Source organism: Metschnikowia bicuspidata (genome assembly GCF_001664035.1).
Source record: "Metschnikowia bicuspidata var. bicuspidata NRRL YB-4993 chromosome Unknown METBIscaffold_2, whole genome shotgun sequence".
Classification (NCBI taxonomy): domain Eukaryota; kingdom Fungi; phylum Ascomycota; class Pichiomycetes; order Serinales; family Metschnikowiaceae; genus Metschnikowia; species Metschnikowia bicuspidata.
In genome coordinates, this window is record NW_017387732.1 from 1,299,475 (window position 1) to 1,316,550 (window position 17,076).

At 40.1% G+C, this 17,076-nt stretch overlaps 8 protein-coding genes across 8 annotated transcripts; 5 read left to right on the top strand and 3 right to left on the bottom strand.

Moving 5' to 3' along the window:
* Nucleotides 1-604: 604 nt before the first annotated feature.
* Nucleotides 605-928, bottom strand: METBIDRAFT_39898 (uncharacterized protein; the record flags this gene model as incomplete). Its single annotated transcript, XM_018857198.1, has 1 exon — nt 605-928. One exon carries the CDS (start codon nt 926-928, stop codon nt 605-607), a length of 324 nt encoding a protein of 107 aa, XP_018712702.1.
* A 157-nt stretch (nt 929-1,085) lies between these two features.
* Nucleotides 1,086-3,047, bottom strand: SAC6 (fimbrin; the record flags this gene model as incomplete). Its single annotated transcript, XM_018853914.1, has 1 exon — nt 1,086-3,047. The coding sequence occupies one exon, from the start codon at nt 3,045-3,047 to the stop codon at nt 1,086-1,088; it is 1,962 nt and encodes a 653-aa protein (XP_018712703.1).
* A 308-nt stretch (nt 3,048-3,355) lies between these two features.
* METBIDRAFT_40315 (uncharacterized protein) lies at nt 3,356-6,544 on the top strand (the record flags this gene model as incomplete). The annotated part of the gene is made up of 1 exon (XM_018857257.1): nt 3,356-6,544. The coding sequence occupies one exon, from the start codon at nt 3,356-3,358 to the stop codon at nt 6,542-6,544; it is 3,189 nt and encodes a 1,062-aa protein (XP_018712704.1).
* A 48-nt stretch (nt 6,545-6,592) lies between these two features.
* SPB1 (27S pre-rRNA (guanosine2922-2'-O)-methyltransferase) lies at nt 6,593-9,052 on the top strand (the record flags this gene model as incomplete). Its single annotated transcript, XM_018858742.1, has 1 exon — nt 6,593-9,052. The coding sequence occupies one exon, from the start codon at nt 6,593-6,595 to the stop codon at nt 9,050-9,052; it is 2,460 nt and encodes an 819-aa protein (XP_018712705.1).
* A 486-nt stretch (nt 9,053-9,538) lies between these two features.
* APA2 (bifunctional AP-4-A phosphorylase/ADP sulfurylase) lies at nt 9,539-10,483 on the top strand (the record flags this gene model as incomplete). The annotated part of the gene is made up of 1 exon (XM_018857271.1): nt 9,539-10,483. The coding sequence occupies one exon, from the start codon at nt 9,539-9,541 to the stop codon at nt 10,481-10,483; it is 945 nt and encodes a 314-aa protein (XP_018712706.1).
* Nucleotides 10,484-10,607: 124 nt separating this feature from the next.
* On the top strand, nt 10,608-11,239 carry QCR7 (ubiquinol--cytochrome-c reductase subunit 7). Its single transcript, XM_018854549.1, has 2 exons — nt 10,608-10,858; nt 10,949-11,239. Exons 1-2 carry the CDS (start codon nt 10,731-10,733, stop codon nt 11,193-11,195), a joined length of 375 nt encoding a protein of 124 aa, XP_018712707.1. The 5' UTR covers nt 10,608-10,730; the 3' UTR covers nt 11,196-11,239.
* On the bottom strand, nt 11,232-12,269 carry METBIDRAFT_67688 (uncharacterized protein). The gene is made up of 2 exons (XM_018858367.1): nt 12,180-12,269; nt 11,232-12,121 (listed from the first exon to the last, which is right to left on the bottom strand). Exons 1-2 carry the CDS (start codon nt 12,209-12,211, stop codon nt 11,284-11,286), a joined length of 870 nt encoding a protein of 289 aa, XP_018712708.1. The 5' UTR covers nt 12,212-12,269; the 3' UTR covers nt 11,232-11,283.
* A 515-nt stretch (nt 12,270-12,784) lies between these two features.
* On the top strand, nt 12,785-15,868 carry SLA2 (Sla2p; the record flags this gene model as incomplete). The annotated part of the gene is made up of 1 exon (XM_018857093.1): nt 12,785-15,868. One exon carries the CDS (start codon nt 12,785-12,787, stop codon nt 15,866-15,868), a length of 3,084 nt encoding a protein of 1,027 aa, XP_018712709.1.
* Between the last annotated feature and the right edge of the window lie 1,208 nt (nt 15,869-17,076).

Below are 17,076 nucleotides of genomic sequence, written 5' to 3' on the forward strand. Positions count from 1 at the left end.
GATCTTCCAATTGCTCCCGCCTCCATGCAAAACCATACCTTTCGAAACCCTCGTCGTGGATAATACGATCATTGAGTGTAATATAAATATACTAGTGATAATCGAGATCGTCTAAGTTTGTATTTTTGCTATTTCCTTATATATGGTCAAATTTCATTACTGAAATATGAAAAGTTTGTTATTTTCATAAAGAACAAAAGAAAAAATAGAATGAATGGAATGGAATGAGCAGAGTGAAGGGCTAAAGGAGACGAGCAGATGACGTGAATTATAGTGTACAGACGAGTTTTAACGTGAAGCCACTTATTTTCCACTCGGTTTATAGCCAAGGTCAACTATTCTTATGGTCTTTACGGCACGGTACTCGAAAACTCAGGGGAATCCGGTTGTACCAGGAATAGAACTTTGGAGACATGTGGAGGTGTTTGAGATTGATATCTACCAGTAAAAAACGTAAGAATTAAGAATGACTTAGATTATTTTATGTATTCCCGAAAAGCTCTCTCACTTCACCGAAAAAAATATCTCCGTCTGCGCTGTGAAATCGCTCCAAAATTGATGTAGCCTTCGACTTTTTCAATTATCTCGTGATTTGACTTGTGTTTTACCAATCACCGGGCACCACAGGTTCCTTTGGTGGAGGAAGGTTTCTTTCATACTTTGTACCACCTGGTCTCAAAGGAGGAATATATGGATCTGGATGAGTATATTCTGCTAATTTTGCACGGGTATTGGCAATGACAACTTCTAATTCATTGGGATCCAGGATGAGTTTGTTTCTCTCGAACTGAGACCTTATTCTTACCGTCTCTTCTCTGTAACTCTGAAACTTAAGATTAGAATCAAACGCGATTCTTAACGCTTTTCTAAACAAAGAGGAAACCCTTTTGGTGTTGGCTTCTGTGAACGGAAGGACCACCTTTGACATGATTATGATTTACTCTCTAAAGATGAAAGATCTACACATCGACTTTATTTGTTCAGATTCTATTGGATAGGCGCGTTAAGGTGTACGGGTGTAATATGAATCATTTACGCATTTGCTCACCATATCGTGAATAGGATCCGCTCTTACTTTGTCGAGCCTAGTGTTCTTCAGCCACACTCATTAAGCTTCCTAAGAAGGATAAAATCAATCTTCCTCTAACATCATTAATGTCTTCCGGAACCAACCAAATGAGTGCCCCTATTTTCCTTGCAATAGAGATGGCTAATCTCGCATTTGCGTATTTTTCTTCGTCTGTCGTGCGCTCGCCCTGATAAACCAAGTCGTAGTCAACATAACCAGGTCTGATACCGTTTAAGACGTCAAGTAGATAAACTGCATTAGACAAAGAATGATCACTGAACGACCTGATTTTTGACGTTTTACCGCCTTTAGTCACCTGACTGTTAGCCCACTTCAAAATATCCGTGTCAGAGACGTTTCTGCCATTACCCAAACTAGACAAAGTGTTTGTAATGTTGCGCCTCATAAGCTGCCAAACAAGCCCCAAAGTCAACAATTTATTTCCATCCACAATGTCAGATCCATCAATACCAACTAGGGAGAAATCGTTTGCTTTACCAATTTCAACTCCATAGTTTGCATTCTCTAAGGCTTTAAATCGAGACAATTCACTTCCATTTGAAGGTTTCTTGTTAATGTGTTTCATGGAAACACTACCCGGTAAAACCTTTTCAAATGCTTGTAAAAGTACCAATCCGTCTTTTAAGTCCTCAAAGAGGGAAACAATTGATGGGTCCACATCCAAAGAATTCAACCAAAGAGTGAAAACCCTTGCTTCTCTTTCCCCTTCAGCGTCAAACTCTTCTATTTCCGGGACTTCATGCTCTTCCACAGGATCCAACCCAGGATGAGTATTGAACAAGTGTGCCACAAAAGCGAGATTCAACTTTGGATTTCCAGATACCAAAGATTTTGGTGTCAAATATTTGCGAGCGCCGATCTTATCGGCATTAGCTAGAACTTCTTCAGCCCGATGCAATAAGTCACTAGTTTGTAATGGAGATAAATCACAATATTCTGGTTTCAACTGGTTTAATAAAATTGTGTAATTTTCACCATCAGAAACATCCTTGGAAAAATTTGAGACTCTTCTAACGGAACCTGAGTTTTTCAAGTGGTAATTGAACCAGCGCAACAAAATCTGTTCAGGGGGTAATCTCAAAAATTGCTCTAAGGTCTCGTCCTCTTCTAATAAGCGATACAATTCTGGATGATGCTTTATGTCGACTTTCGACAACAACCCACGACGAATGATTTGCCAAATCAAGCCCAAAATCAAATGCTCTTTCCCATCAATGATATCCTCAGAATGCACGTTGACAACCACACAGCCAATCGCCTTAGCTGAGTTTATCACAATCGTTGCATTCTCAGACATTTGAAAATTATTGAGGGTTTTTCTCTTCGTATTGGGCAAATTCAAAACACGGGTATCAATGGTGTCAGGGACAGAATCGTTGATCAAAGTGGATAAAACCAACCCATCTCGACATTCATCAAAGATTTGAAATGAGTCAGTATCAAAAGGTAATCTTTCACCAATTACCTCGTCCCCTGCGAGAACTGAATTCACATGCCGAGTGAAAGCAGATCTTTCTTCATCATCTATTGTATGGGTAGTGCCAGAAGTCTTACCACTCAAGAATGTTTTATTCGCTGTATTAGCTGTAGCAATTGGCGCTACACCGGTAAAGGCTTTTCCTGGACTAGTTGGAGGTACCACATCGGATACACCGCCGGGCCGGCCTCCGACAGGAGAAATGTGTGAAACTTTCGGTCCACGTTCACTCAACTTCAGAATCAAAGCAACGTAGTCGTCCAATTCAACGTGCCCAGAAGCGTCAACATCAACGGTCTTCAATGTCTCTCTCGTTTCGTCATAAGAATACTTCCCTGTCTGCGAAATAGAATTGATAACATCCTTCTTTTCGACCCAGCCTTTATCTTCCAAATCAATCTTTCTGAAATCTTCAATGATGCTAAAGAAATCTTCTTGTCTTAAGTCTGGGAATTTTTTTTGCAATTTCAACACATTCATTTCGAACGAAAGTGATTAAGCTGGTTTGCTATTGTATAGTTGATATCACGCGAAAGTGGTCATGATCTTGAGGGGCAAATATTATTGGTTTCCGCACGCTTTCAAGTGATTTCAGTCGATTTCCGCACTGCGGGCGTTCAGGTATCTTTGCCATGCGACCTTTATCTTCGCTGTTTGCATAGTAGTCTAGAGTGAGCTCTTGAAAAAGCTATAATATATCTCTCACCAGTCTGAATTGATTCTTCACAAGACTGATTTCATTATTCAGTCACTTGGGCCAACCCTCGTTCCATTGAGTCTTTATTAAAATGAACAGTACTCAGCTTGACGTACCGTTTTCATCTGTTTTACGAGATGTAGCCCCGCAAATAAACTTGGAGCTTGTTCAACTACAATTTGATATTTCCAATGAAGTACGTGATCTCCTTGTTGAGAAGAACATGATGTTCATCTTGACAACAAGCGCTGTTTTCCGAATTGATCTCAGTGACCCATTGAGTGTTACACGGGTCATGTTACCAGGAGAGGTGGCTGACAATTTGATTTTAACAAATTCATGGCTACATCTAAATGGTGAAATTCTTATAATCCAAATGAATTCATGCTATCATTACCTTCTACACAGCTCATACAATAAATTCAAACCCTTACCCCGTTTCAAAGGCTTGAAAATTGAGCACGTTGTCTTTGGTAACTCCACGAACTCTATCGGAGATCTCATCATCGCAACAAAAGAAGGTATAGTCTATGTGGCATCTGTTAAATGTCATGATCCTGAAACACAGGGAAACAAACGAGACGACAAATTCATTCGACAAATTCACAACATGAAAGAAAAAATCTCTGGAATCATTTTCCATAAAGATTGTTCGGTCCAGATTTTTACTTCCAGCGGCAGGACTAGCGTATGGGCATGCCAGCTGACCACTCTGCAAGATATTATGCAAGCTCTTCGTCAAACCCCATTAGAATCAAAAGTGTTGTTCAAGCAGAACATGGAATACCATTTCTATGCTTCTTCTTCCACGTATTATTGCATATCCCCCGAATCCGGAAAAGTACATTCAAACGATCTGCAATTTTATTTGTCATCTAGTAAAGTAATCGATTGGGGAGATTACAATATACGTTTAGGAAAACTGTCTATGGTAACGACTGACCATTACCTTTTGTACCTTTCTGCAGACTCCAGAAATTTGATTGGTCTGAGTAAGCTATTAGAGAGCGCACCTTTGGTGGTACCTTTGACACCCACCGTGGGAAATGAGTCAGTTTTGGGACTTACGGCCGAGTCAAATGGCCAGACACGTTGGCTTTTCACGAATAGTAATATTTATGAGATAACAGTCTCAAATGAATACTTGTCCTTGTGGTTTTCCTTCTACAAATTGGGTGACTACGACACAGCCTTGAAAATGGTAGAATCGGAAAAATCAAACGAGGCATGTGCCATAAGAAACCTTATTTACGCTAAACAAGCATATGAACTACTTCGCGAGGGCGGTTTCGGCGTAGAAGTTTCAGAGGAGTCTTCAACCGAGCTGAAACAACGCTTTGACAGTCTCAAAAGGGGTATTGAACTACTTGCAAAACTGCAAGAACCTTTTGAGAAGGTAGCATTGATGCTATTAAGTATCGATGAAGAGAGAGCCTTTTCTGGATCTACCTCTAGGGGATTATTGAGGGAGTACCTTCTGCTTAAAATGCATCAATCTCGGCATGGCGAGGAAAGAATGAATAAGACTATTCTCTCGGCTTGGGTCGTCAAATGTTTTTTACAAGCTATGCAAACAATCAACTTACAATCCATGAGTGGCATTAATTCCGATACCAAACTCGAGACCCGAACTAAATCCAAAAATACAATCGGAAACTTGGGCATTTCTTTGCTTTCTTTTTTAAAAGGCAATCTTCAATTTGTGGACAAACCCACTATATATGAATTGATGAAAAAGGCGCATCTCGATGAAATTCTTTTGAGTTTTGCAGATTTGTTGCAGGATTATGAATTCATTGCGCGCCATCATATCGAATGCGAGTCATGGTCTGAGGCCATTCAGACAATCAGGAAAATTCACGGTCAGAAGAATCAAAATTCGAATGAAATTATATTGGAGGCCTCTTTTCCAATGTTGTCCAAATGTCCACAAGCAACCATTGACTTCTGGCTAAGTTTAGATGACTTTGACTTTGAAATCATTTTACCTGCTATCATACATTTCAATCAACTTCATCGGACACTTCCTTACGGCAAAAACCCGACTCTCACCTTCCTCCTGAAGATCATTTGTGAAAAAGGCAAAAGTAGCATGCTCTTAAATAATCAATATCTATTATTGCTTATATCACAATCGGTATTTCATGAAGAATCAGAGGTCACTAAAGATGTCATGAGAACACTTGAATTCTTGCGCAGTAATGTGAATGGCATAGAGCGAGGCAGGCCATTTGATTCCAACTTAATATTACGGTCGTGCTTGCGCTTTAAAAGAATCGAGCCAGCGGTGTCCATTCTCGTCAATGATCTTAAACAATATGAGACCGCTTTAAAGCTTGCTTTGAGCAAAGGATCGAGCTATTTAGGGGAGCTTGTTCTACGACAATTTGATGAAAATTGGCATAATCACGATGCGGCTGAACTTTCCAAAAATGAAAGGGAGTTAGAGGACCTTTCAACTCGAAACGACAGCAGTACCAGACTCGAGAATGATACTTTAAGAGTCAGGAAAACGTTGTGGTTTGAGTATGCCCGGTATTTGATCGAAAGGGCATCCAGGGGTTCTGATCCTGACACACCACCAGTGAATGAATATGAGACATCTGTAATTCAGAGTTCTATTTCTGCCAGAGTAAAAGAAAAAGTACCAGTGGGTGAAACCTCCCGCCTCGGTGGAGTCATGACTCATCTTTTCAGCTTGTCAAAGGCTTATGGTGGTACCAACGATCTCATTTCATTTAAAGACTTCTTACCGTTACTTCCAGAGTCGGTGCTCGTTAGTCATTTCAGAAATGATATCGTCCAATCTTTGCATTACTATAACCGGCACATAAACCACCTCGCTTTAGAAATGCAGGACTCCTCTGTTACTGCGTCAAAATTGAGGAGCCAAGTTGCTAAAACACACTCTGATGCGGCAAAGGGCATTGTTTATACCATTATCGAACCAGGTGAATCATGTTGCTTGTGTGGAAACATTCTTGTGGAGAAGAACATATTGCTTTTTCAGAATTGTCACCACGGCTGTCACAAAGACTGTGCTGCACGGTTTTTTCTACAACTGAACGGCAATTACCGCTTCAAAAAACTTTTTCAGAACTTCAAGCACTCATTTGATCTTGAGCTCAAAAAATCGCTAGATGATTTTCTAACCAGTGCATGTCCATTATGCAATGATAGCAATATCAACACGTTGGAAGACGAATCCTTCACTTTGGAAAAGAACAAGGAAGAACTTGCAGACTGGTCAATTGCGCACGTGACTTTTTCTCGCTCCTAGATTTTTTTGCAAGCTCATCTCTCATCTCTTTTTACCATCAGGCCAAAAATGGGTAAAACTCAAAAAAAGAATAGCAAGGGTCGTTTGGACCGGTACTACTACCTAGCAAAGGAAAAGGGTTACAGAGCACGTTCTTCTTTCAAAATTATACAAATCAACGAGAAGTATGGACATTTTTTAGAAAAGTCGAAGGTGGTCGTAGATTTGTGTGCTGCACCAGGTTCTTGGTGCCAAGTAGCATCCAATTTGTGTCCTATTAACTCCTTGATCGTCGGAGTCGATATTGTCCCTATAAAACCACTTCCCAACTGTATTACTTTCCAATCAGATATCACCACGGAAGATTGCAGATCGAAGCTTAGAGGACACCTTAAGACGTGGAAGGCAGATACCGTCCTTCACGATGGAGCACCAAATGTTGGTTTGGGATGGGTTCAAGATGCATTCACTCAATCTCAATTAGTATTGAAGGCGTTGAAGCTTGCGACAGAACATTTGATACAGGGAGGAACTTTCGTTACTAAGGTCTTTAGATCAAAGGACTACAACAATTTGATGTGGGTATTTCAACAACTCTTCGAGAAGGTAGAAGCGACCAAGCCTCCTTCCTCTCGTAATGTGTCCGCAGAAATCTTTGTTGTCTGTCAGGGCTACAAAGCTCCAAAGAAGCTAGATCCACGTTTATTGGAGTTGAAAGAGGTCTTTGAAGAAGTAAGTCAGGGCAAACCAAACAATGAAGCCAAGGTTTTTAATCCTGAAAAACACACGAGAAAAAGACAAGGATATGAAGAAGGAGATTACTTACTTTACAAAGAAATGCCCCTCTTGGAATTTGTAAGAAATGAAGAACCAATTAATGTATTGGGAACTTTAAACAAGTTAGTTGAACCTTCCAAAGATGATCAAGAATGGAAAATCTTAAAGAAATTGAGACACTGTACTCCTGAATTCCGTGAGTGTGTGAAGGACTTGAAAGTCTTGGGAAAGAAAGATTTCAAACTCATCTTGAAGTTTAGAAAAGAAGCAAGGGAAATATTAGGCTTGGACGATCAACCAGAGTCTGAAGAAACGCAAGACAAAGAGGTTTTCAAGACTGAAGATGAAAGAATCAATTTCGAACTCGATAAAATGACTGAGAGGTTAAAGCAAAAAAGAAGACGGGAAAAGAAACGTGCGAATGAAATGAAGCAAAAAGAAATAAAACGTGCACAGATGAATATGATGACTGATATGACTATTGGTATTGAAGCGGGTCAATCAGGAATAGATTCCATGTTCAGCTTGACTACAGCTGAAAAAACAGGGCAACTTGATGATCTCGCCAAAGGAAAGAAGAAAATGGTCTGGGACGAAAACACCCTGAATGAAGGTACAGAGCTTGAGCTGAAACCAGATGAGCTCGACTCTGAAACTGAACTTGATAACTTAGAAGCTCTGCTTGATAATATGTATGAACAGTACAAGCAAAAGAGGGCAGAAAAGAGTTCAAACTACCGAGCGAAAATGATGAGAGGCGATGCCGATGATGAACCTTGGGATGGAATTAATTCCAACGATGAGGAAAGTGAGGACGATGGAAGGGCATTCGAGTCTGAGTCTGATACAGACGATGACGTGGACTCTGATGAACAGATCCGCCAAATCATGCAAAGAAAACAGCAAGAAGAATCCAGGAAACAAGCATTAGCTTTCTTTTCGTCAAATTCGGTATTCTCAGAGGTCTGTGATGAGGAGTTGCTTGATGGTTTGAGAAAGCCAAGTAAAGAGGTGGTTGCCAACTCCAATGGTGTCTCTCAAAAACCAAAAGATGATGATTTGGAACATGAAATGGAACACGAAATGGAAATCGTTAAAGCTGATATCAGCTCAGATGAGAGTGAATCCGGCTCTGACTCTAATGAGGAAAGTATTGGGCGCCAACTTAAAAGAGCTCAAACACAAAAGGAGAGAATCGATCTTAATACTGTTGAGGCAATGACGCTTGCACATCAAGTTGCTCTTGGAAAGATGAACAAACACGATTTGATAAATGAGGGTATCAACAAATATGCTTTCAGAGATCAAGAGAATGTGCCGGATTGGTTTTTAGACGACGAAAAAATGCACTCGAAGGTTGCAAAGCCTATCACAAAAGAGGCTGCCGCTGCTATCAGAGAAAAAATGAAGGAGATGAATTCTCGTCCAATCAAGAAGGTCTTGGAAGCACAAGGTAGAAAGAAGATGAGAGCTTTAAGAAGGCTTGAAAAACTCAAGAAAAAGAGTGATTTGATCAACGAAGATGGTGCTAAAAGCGAGAAAGATAAGGCTGAGGAAATCCTGAGTTTGATGCGTAAGTTAACCAAGAAGCAAAAAGTGAAGCCGAAAACTACACTTGTGGTAGCCAAGGGACACAATAGAGGGTTGAGCGGCAGACCTAAAGGTGTTAAAGGAAAGTACAAGATGGTCGATGGCGTTATGAAGAACGAACAACGGGCATTGAGACGCATTGCAAAGAAACACAAAAAGTAACGATACAATGGTTCAAATCCTCATGTATACCTAAATGTAATATATTCCTGAATTTTGTCTGAAAAACTTGAAAAACAAGATTTTATAGGCCTAGTATCCTGGTAAATCAAATACAGACGAAACCCTTTATAAAATTCAAAATGTTTGCTCAAAAAGGTCTTCTGCGTCTGAGTGTATTTTGGTGTATAACTGGCTGACGGCAAAATAGTATCCAGATCAACAGGGGAATCTCAGACCCCCTCCGATTGCCCTGACAAGCATCACTTGTGTGAAAGAACGTTTGAAGGTTTTTTATATGACACTATATACTTTTGTTTCTATGAGAGAAAAGTATACCAAGTGTATATTTCCAGCGATCCAAAGGCAACATCGAGGCTGTGATCAAATCTAACGCTTCTTTACGCCGCGCGCGCGAAGGATAGTTTGAGGTCAAATTTCTGGTTCTCACATCAGTTATTCCTGTGAGACGTTTCACAATTATACACTATGCAATCATTGCCACTAGACTTTCACAACAACTTGTGGATTAAATATGTCGCAGCTTTGCGCAATGGCGACTTGTCATTCACGGGTGACTCCGCTTCGTGTGAACTGGTGAACCGAGAACTAAACGGCTCAAACTACAATTTTCATTTAACCGTGCTCAAGAGTCTTGAAAATCGTCCAGAAAAAGGAGATATTGGCTGCAATCCTTTCGAAAACCCAGAGCCTGAGCTTACAATCTTGAATACTTTCGGAGAAAACAATGAGTTTCGCATTGTTTTAAACAAATTTCCTGTGGTTCCTGCTCATTTCATGCTTCTTACCAAGATATTCAAGTCACAGGATACACCATTGTCCCCCAATGAACTATTGGCGACCTACTCAGTCTTAAGCGGATTATCTAGAGATGGAACTAAAGAAGATTGGTTTGCATTTTATAATTGTGGCCCGGAAAGTGGTGCCTCTCAGCCGCATAAACATGTTCAATTTATGACGCTCCCAGCCAAGCATCGGTCTTTCGCAGAAAAATTGATAGATTCTTCAGAAGACTTCATACCCAGCCAAACAAAAGTTCCATTGCAAGACAAAAACTTACCTTTTGCTCATTTTGTTGCAAAATTGCCTGATAATGTTTTCAGCGAGTCTGGGGATGTTTTGCTCATGACCTTTTATTCGTTGCTTCAAAGTACTCTTAACGTTTTGAAGGATCATGATTGCCATCACATTTCCTTCAATTTCTGTGCAACAATGAAGTATATGATGTTGATACCTAGATCAACTTCGAATTTTGAAGGTATAGGGATCAACTCTTGCGGATTTATGGGCTTAGCTTTGTGCAAAAACCCTAACATTGCGAAAGTATTTAAAGAGAAAGGTTTTGAGAATGTATTGAGTGTAGTTGCATTTCCCAATACTTTCGACCTGAAAACTGACGAATATCACTATTAAGATTGATGAGCGTAAAAGATGTTCATATCAATCAAGGCTTCAAAGTGTGCCCTTTGTAAGGCGCGTTTCATACCTCTTGATGTCAAAATGATGAGCTTACAATTATGTACAGAATTCAAATGTATTTCTTTATGCAGGTGATCTTGCGTATGATTCATCAGCCAATCACATGGTAGATTTCGCAAATTCTCACCAGTGAAGTTTTGAGACTCGAAAGTTCGTCACACAACTACAAACTCCGCTAACAATGGCTTCGATCACGTCGATTGTAAAGGCATCCGACTGGATTTTGTCCAGACCCACTTTATCAAAGGTAGTCCTCCCAGTGGCAAAAACCTTCTGTGCCTACGCAGGGTACAGGGAAATGGGCTTGAAGTATGTATAAATCATGGGTTTCACATTTGCTTTCGTCTTGATTAAATTCGGGTAAGTTGCCCTATCATTAACTCATATACTTACCAAAAGGTTCAATGACTTGATTGCTGAAGAAAATCCTATTGCTCAAAAAGCGATTTCAAGATTACCTGAAGACCAGTTGTATGCTAGAAACTTCAGAACACTTACAGCCCATCAACTTGCCTTGTCACATCAAATATTGCCTCCAAACAAGGCTGTCCAACCCGAAGAAGACACCCATTACTTGATTCCGTATCTCTTGGAAGCTGAGAAGGAAGCTTTCGAGAAGGCTGAGTTGGATCAAATGAAGGTTTAACCAAATAGATACTAGTGATTTCAAATAAAGAAATAACCAATGAAATATAGGTGTATTATGTCGAAAGTAAAATTCTATAAAGCTCCTTTCAGAACATGCCAACTCTGTACTTTCTGAATTGTTCCAATACCAAAAAGGTGACAATAGTATGTGGGCCCAACCTAATGAAAGATGGCAACCAACCCCTGAACATGAAGCCAGGTCCTTCAGACTTGACTGCGTCTTTCAAGATTGACATAGCCCCACCACTACTTCCCTTTGCATTCATGATTCTAGTTTTCACAACATCCGCGGGGGAGCAAACTGTAGTAGCAACAAGACCAGCAATTAAACTAGCACCAAAATGTGTTGACTTTTTAGTAGGATCCATTTCCAAATTGTCGACCAAAACTTTTTTTGCTATATCATAAGTGACAACTTGCGAGGCTGTCATGAGAACGCCTCTTACTAAGTTGGGCGTAAGTCCTCTGAAAAGAGACAACACACCTTCGCTCTTCGTGATTTGATAAATCCCCTCGAATGCGTTTTTGTAGTTTCTCCTTTCTTTGAGTGGAAGCGTGGAATCATTTTGCATTCTAATGTTCACAACGTCTGATGGATTTCCGACTAAGCCTCCTAATGCTCCAGATAACATGGACATTGGTAACAAGCTTAAAGTGTTTGGTGCTTGTTTATATTTATCTTCGTAAGACTCTTTCATGAACTCATAGGCACCAAATCTCACAGTGGAATATGTTGCCTGTCTGAGCAAAGAAGCAGTCAATCCGGAATAAATTTTAAATATGCCCTCATTCCTCACAATTTGGTAGACCATGGAGAATAATGACTGCCCGGGTGTTGCAGCCGTCTGCAAGCGAACTTTTGCCAAATCCAAAGGATGAGTCACTAAGCATGCTGCCATACTTGAGGCTCCACCATACCAAAATCTTGAGTGTTAATAACACAATGTTGCAAATTGTCTGAATTGATAAGACGATAACATACGGATAATTCACTTTTTGCTTGTTGGCGGACATTCTGTGATATACAGCAAAATCAAGAGTAAAGTTTACATTTGTATGCGATATTTTTTTTGTAGTTCGATGGGTTAGCTCTTGTCTTCGCGAATGTGTACTCTCAAACTATTGAGCGGACAACTTCAACTAACTTTTTTAACTAATCCTATGAAGTAATTCAACTTCTTCACATTCATAAGTTTTTTTAGTCAAGGTTTTCAGAACAAATGAACAAATAAGAAAACGAGAAAGTACATTTAGGTTTAACATTTTTAAAATCAAAATTATGTTACCCAAAAAGATACAAAAAAGAGAGCCACTTTTTTTTTTTACGAATGAAAGCAAAGTTGCTCTGTTGAATAAATATATTTCTTAGGCTTTAGTGACCGAGAAATTACCTACATTTACCCTCAATCTTCTTCAAATTGATTTCATCAGACAGGGACCGAACTTTAGCGTTTCCTATTCACTTAATATCGACTGTCACTGAAGTCCTGTACACATATCTCAGGCGCTATATTCCTACATAATGGCAACGGCCACCCCTACGGGAGATTCTCGTCGAAAGTTAATTGCTCCATCAACCCGTCAGACATGAGCCGTGCAGAGGTTGACTTGCAAATTAGTGTAAGAAAAGCCTGTAACAATGAGGAAGTTCCCCCGAAAAGAAAACATGTCAGGTCCTGTATTGTTTACACTTGGGACCACAAAAACTCGCGTGCTTTTTGGAATGCTGTGAAGATTCAACCCTTGCAAAGCAGTGAGATCCAATTATTTAAAGCCTTGATAATGATCCATAAGGTGCTTCAGGAAGGGCATCCAAACACCCTTAAGGACGGCTACAGAAATAGGGACTTTTTGTATTCTCTCTCCACAGTCTTTCCCAGCACGTCAAATTATGGATTGTTGATTAATCAGTATGATCGCTTTCTTTTGCAGAAACTCGACTTTCATCGGAGTAATCATGGTTTCAATGGAATTTTCGAGTATGAAGAGTACATTTCTTTGAGAACAGTCAATGATCCTAATGAAGGTTATGAATCAATATTGCAATTGATGGATTTGCAAGACTTGATCAATGATCTCCAAAAGCATATATTTGCTACTGTTCACCAATCTCCGAACAACTTGTGTAAAGTAAGTGCACTTGTACCCTTAATTTCAGAGTCATATGGAATTTACAAGTTTTTGGTATCAATGTTGAGAGCCATGTTTCAGCAATTAGGGGACGATGATGCATTGAGTGCTTTGTTTGATCGTTTTAGTTCGCAACACTTCGTGTTACGAGACTTTTACACTGACTGCCAAGCAATAAAGTTCTTGACCAGCTTGATAACTATACCTCGAATTGCAGCATCTGTTCCAAACATGAAATCTGATGAAGAATCTCAACGTATGCTGACATTTGTTGAAAGCCAAAATGACTTGGAATCGAGCCAATCAGGACAGGCTAGTGGCAGCTTGGAGAATTTAGACGTTCCCTCTCTGGTTTCACTTTTGAGTGCACAAAAGACAGAAGCAATTGACCAACATCGCCAGTTACAACAACAACAGTATGAGTTAGAGGCTCAGCGCCAACAGCAATTAGAGGAGCAAGTAAGAAGACAGCAGTTGTTTGAGCAGCAAATGAGAGAGCAGGAGCAAAAAAGGATCCAAGAACAGCAGTTTTTGAGACAGCAGCAAACGCAGAACAACCAACTGAGAGTATCTGAATTGGAACAAGACTTACTCATGTTCAAAGCGCAATTTGACAATGATCAGGCTTTGTTGCAACAGTATGATTCAAGAGTGAAATCAATAGAAACCGAGTTGCTGAACATCAACCAAACTGCTGCTCAGCAAATTGCCACCAAGGATGAACAGCTCAATATGGCAAATGAGCAAATAAGCAATTGGTCTAAAAAGTACGAGTCATTGGCGATGCTCTATTCCCAGTTACGCCTGGAGCATTTGAACCTCTTGGCAAAATTCAAGAAAATACAACAAAAGATCTCGAGTGCTCAAGAGTCAATTTTGAAAAAAGAAAAGTATGAAAAAGATTTGAAGTCAAAAAATCTTGAGCTCGCGGACATAATCCGGGAACGCGATCGTGCAAGGTTAGACGTTGATCGAGTAAAAGCGTCTAAAGATCTGGAGATTGAACACCTCCAAACTCAGATCAGAGAGTTGACTTCTCAAGCTCAGGAATATAGTACAAAGAATAGTCTGGTGCTATCTGAAAAGATCAATCTGTATAAAGAGCAAGTGGAACAACTCAGATCGGATTTGATTGATCGGGAAGAACAGTTGGCAAGTTTGGGGGATCTTTCTTTGATCAAAGAGAACTTGAAAGAAAAAGAAATTGATTTGGAGATCACCCAGGAGTCTTTGGATAGTGCTCTCAGACAATTGGCTCTCGCAAAGCTGTCAACAAACGCTGATCAACTTGTCAACCTACTTGATGTAATACTTGCAAACAGCGTACGGAGAGTACAGGATTCAAAATACGAATTGCTTTCACCTATGCAAGCCGGAAATTCGATTGCCACTCCTGAATATCTCTTGTCATTTTTGGATCTTTGCTCCGATACAGCCACAAACTTTTCTCAAGCTTTCAATGATCTTATGGCTGATGGAGATGAAAGTACAGATGACTCTGCTTACGCACAGGTGATTCTCACCAGTTCTGAGCTTACATCCGCGCTCAATGACTTCATGCTCAATCTGAAGGGTTTGAGCAAAAACATCACGTCTGATGAAGGAGAAGAATTGGCAAATCAAACGACTAGCGTATTGTCCGGTGCGGAATCACTTTTTCTGAATTTGGCATCTGACTCAATCAATGACTTGATCTCGATAGAAGATAAAATTGATTTTGTTATCGACTGCAATTTACTGTTTCAACAGTTATTGCAGACAGCGTCCTCGCTCATTGATACCTTGAGAGGTACTCATGAGCTGGATCTCACTAAGAAAGAGAACATTGAAGACGTCGTAGAAGATAAATTCAGCGAAACTGCTGACGCAGTGGAGAACGCTTCAACTTTTCTCCGCAATCTCTTGTCTCAAATCGGCGAAGGAAAAGATTTCGAAGTTCATGAATCTATTTTGGGGGCTGCACTTGCAATTACAAAAGCAGTATCTGTTTTGATAGCTGCAGCAACTGAATCTCAAATTGAGATTGTTCGCCGAAACAAAGGTGAAATTTCTCGAAGAGACTTCTACAAAAAGAACAGTCGTTGGACTGAAGGTTTGATCAGTGCATCCAAGGCTGTTGCGGGTACAACAAACATTTTGATTCAAACGGCCAACGGCATACTCAAAGACGAAAATGTGCATGAGCAATTAATCGTTGCATGTAATGAAGTTGCAGCTTCAACTGCGCAACTCGTTGCAGCATCCAGAGTGAAGGCAAACTTTGTTTCTAAAACGCAAGACAAGTTGGAGACCAGTTCCAAAACAGTAAATTCAGCTTGTAAGTCCTTGGTTTCTGAAGTTCAGAAATTGATTAGAACAGACAAGTCCACTGAAGATACACTCGACCTCACTAAATTGACTCCTTACGAGGGTAAGACATTGGAAATGCAGCAGCAGGTTGAGATATTGCAGCTTGAGAACTCTTTGCTCGCGGCTCGGAAGAGACTAACTGAGATTCGAAAGCATGGGTATGCCGATGACCAATTTGAAGATGGATCTTGACCGTGAACATCAAGAAAGTACAATCACTACGGAAATGTGCAACTCAAGTACTATATAAAAATGAATTAACTCTTAAGAATGTAATTCGATGTAAGGCGCAAACAGCCTGGTTACAACTACGCCACATGCTGAAAACAATGTTCCACGAGACCTGTCTTGATAGTCGAGAGGCACGAAAGCGTTACACACTGGCAGGAGGTCTTTGAAAAAATCCGAAATTAGATATCGGCACCTAGGGTATCAGGCCCTACATAAATTTTCTTAATATCTTATCATCCGACTCAAGACATTTCAGTTGATTCGTACCCATCTCTTTCTAGGTATGCTCAAGCGAATGATATAGGAGACCTATAGTAGCAGGAAGAAAGTTCCTTTGGATCGCTCCAACCACCCAATGTGAAGCGACTACTACAGGGGACTTGTCCTAGGAATCGAGGACGTCATATCCAATATGTAAAACGATGCGCGCCAAGAGGATCCTCAAAAACTAGACTAAAGAAAGGCAGCGGCAATTTTTCCACAATTTGGGCGTAAATAGGAGTTCCCTCAAAAGGTTTTGATGTATATGGGTTGTATGGTTTTGCTCATCTGCAAATAATAAGACAGAGGATTGAAGTAAAAGGAATCACCAGAAAAGAACAAGGCCTGAACTGCCATCATCAGATCAGCTCTAATTCCATCCATTCACATCTCCTGATAATAATGTGCCATACCTCCATCAATTACTGTTGAATATAACAAAATCTTTCAGTGCAATAGAATCAAAGCAAATTGACACAGGGCAATACTCCGAAAACCAGAGAAAAAGTTTTTAAAATTGGCCCATATGGCAAATCCCATTCTTCAGGCTATAGTAGGTTATTCGCCTGTGGCAAGTCTAGCACCACAAAATGTATCCTCAAATATCCATTGAGGTATGTCTTAAGCACGTAACCAGCTATTTTTCTTGGTATCTGATGTCCGGAAGTATCGTATGATTTTCGGAACCAGATTTCACCCAAGAAGATTTAATGACATACATCATGAGATAGACTTGTGATGTATTTTTGACTTACACATCGCTCAGGGGATCAAACTTCTCGAATCAATTCCTTGCCAGCAGATGTAGCACTGTATCCCAAGAAAGTTCGAAATTGAAGAATATTATTCCACGACTTGCAGCCAAATATGGGATGCTTACAAGAAATATTGGTCACTCAACTGTCTCT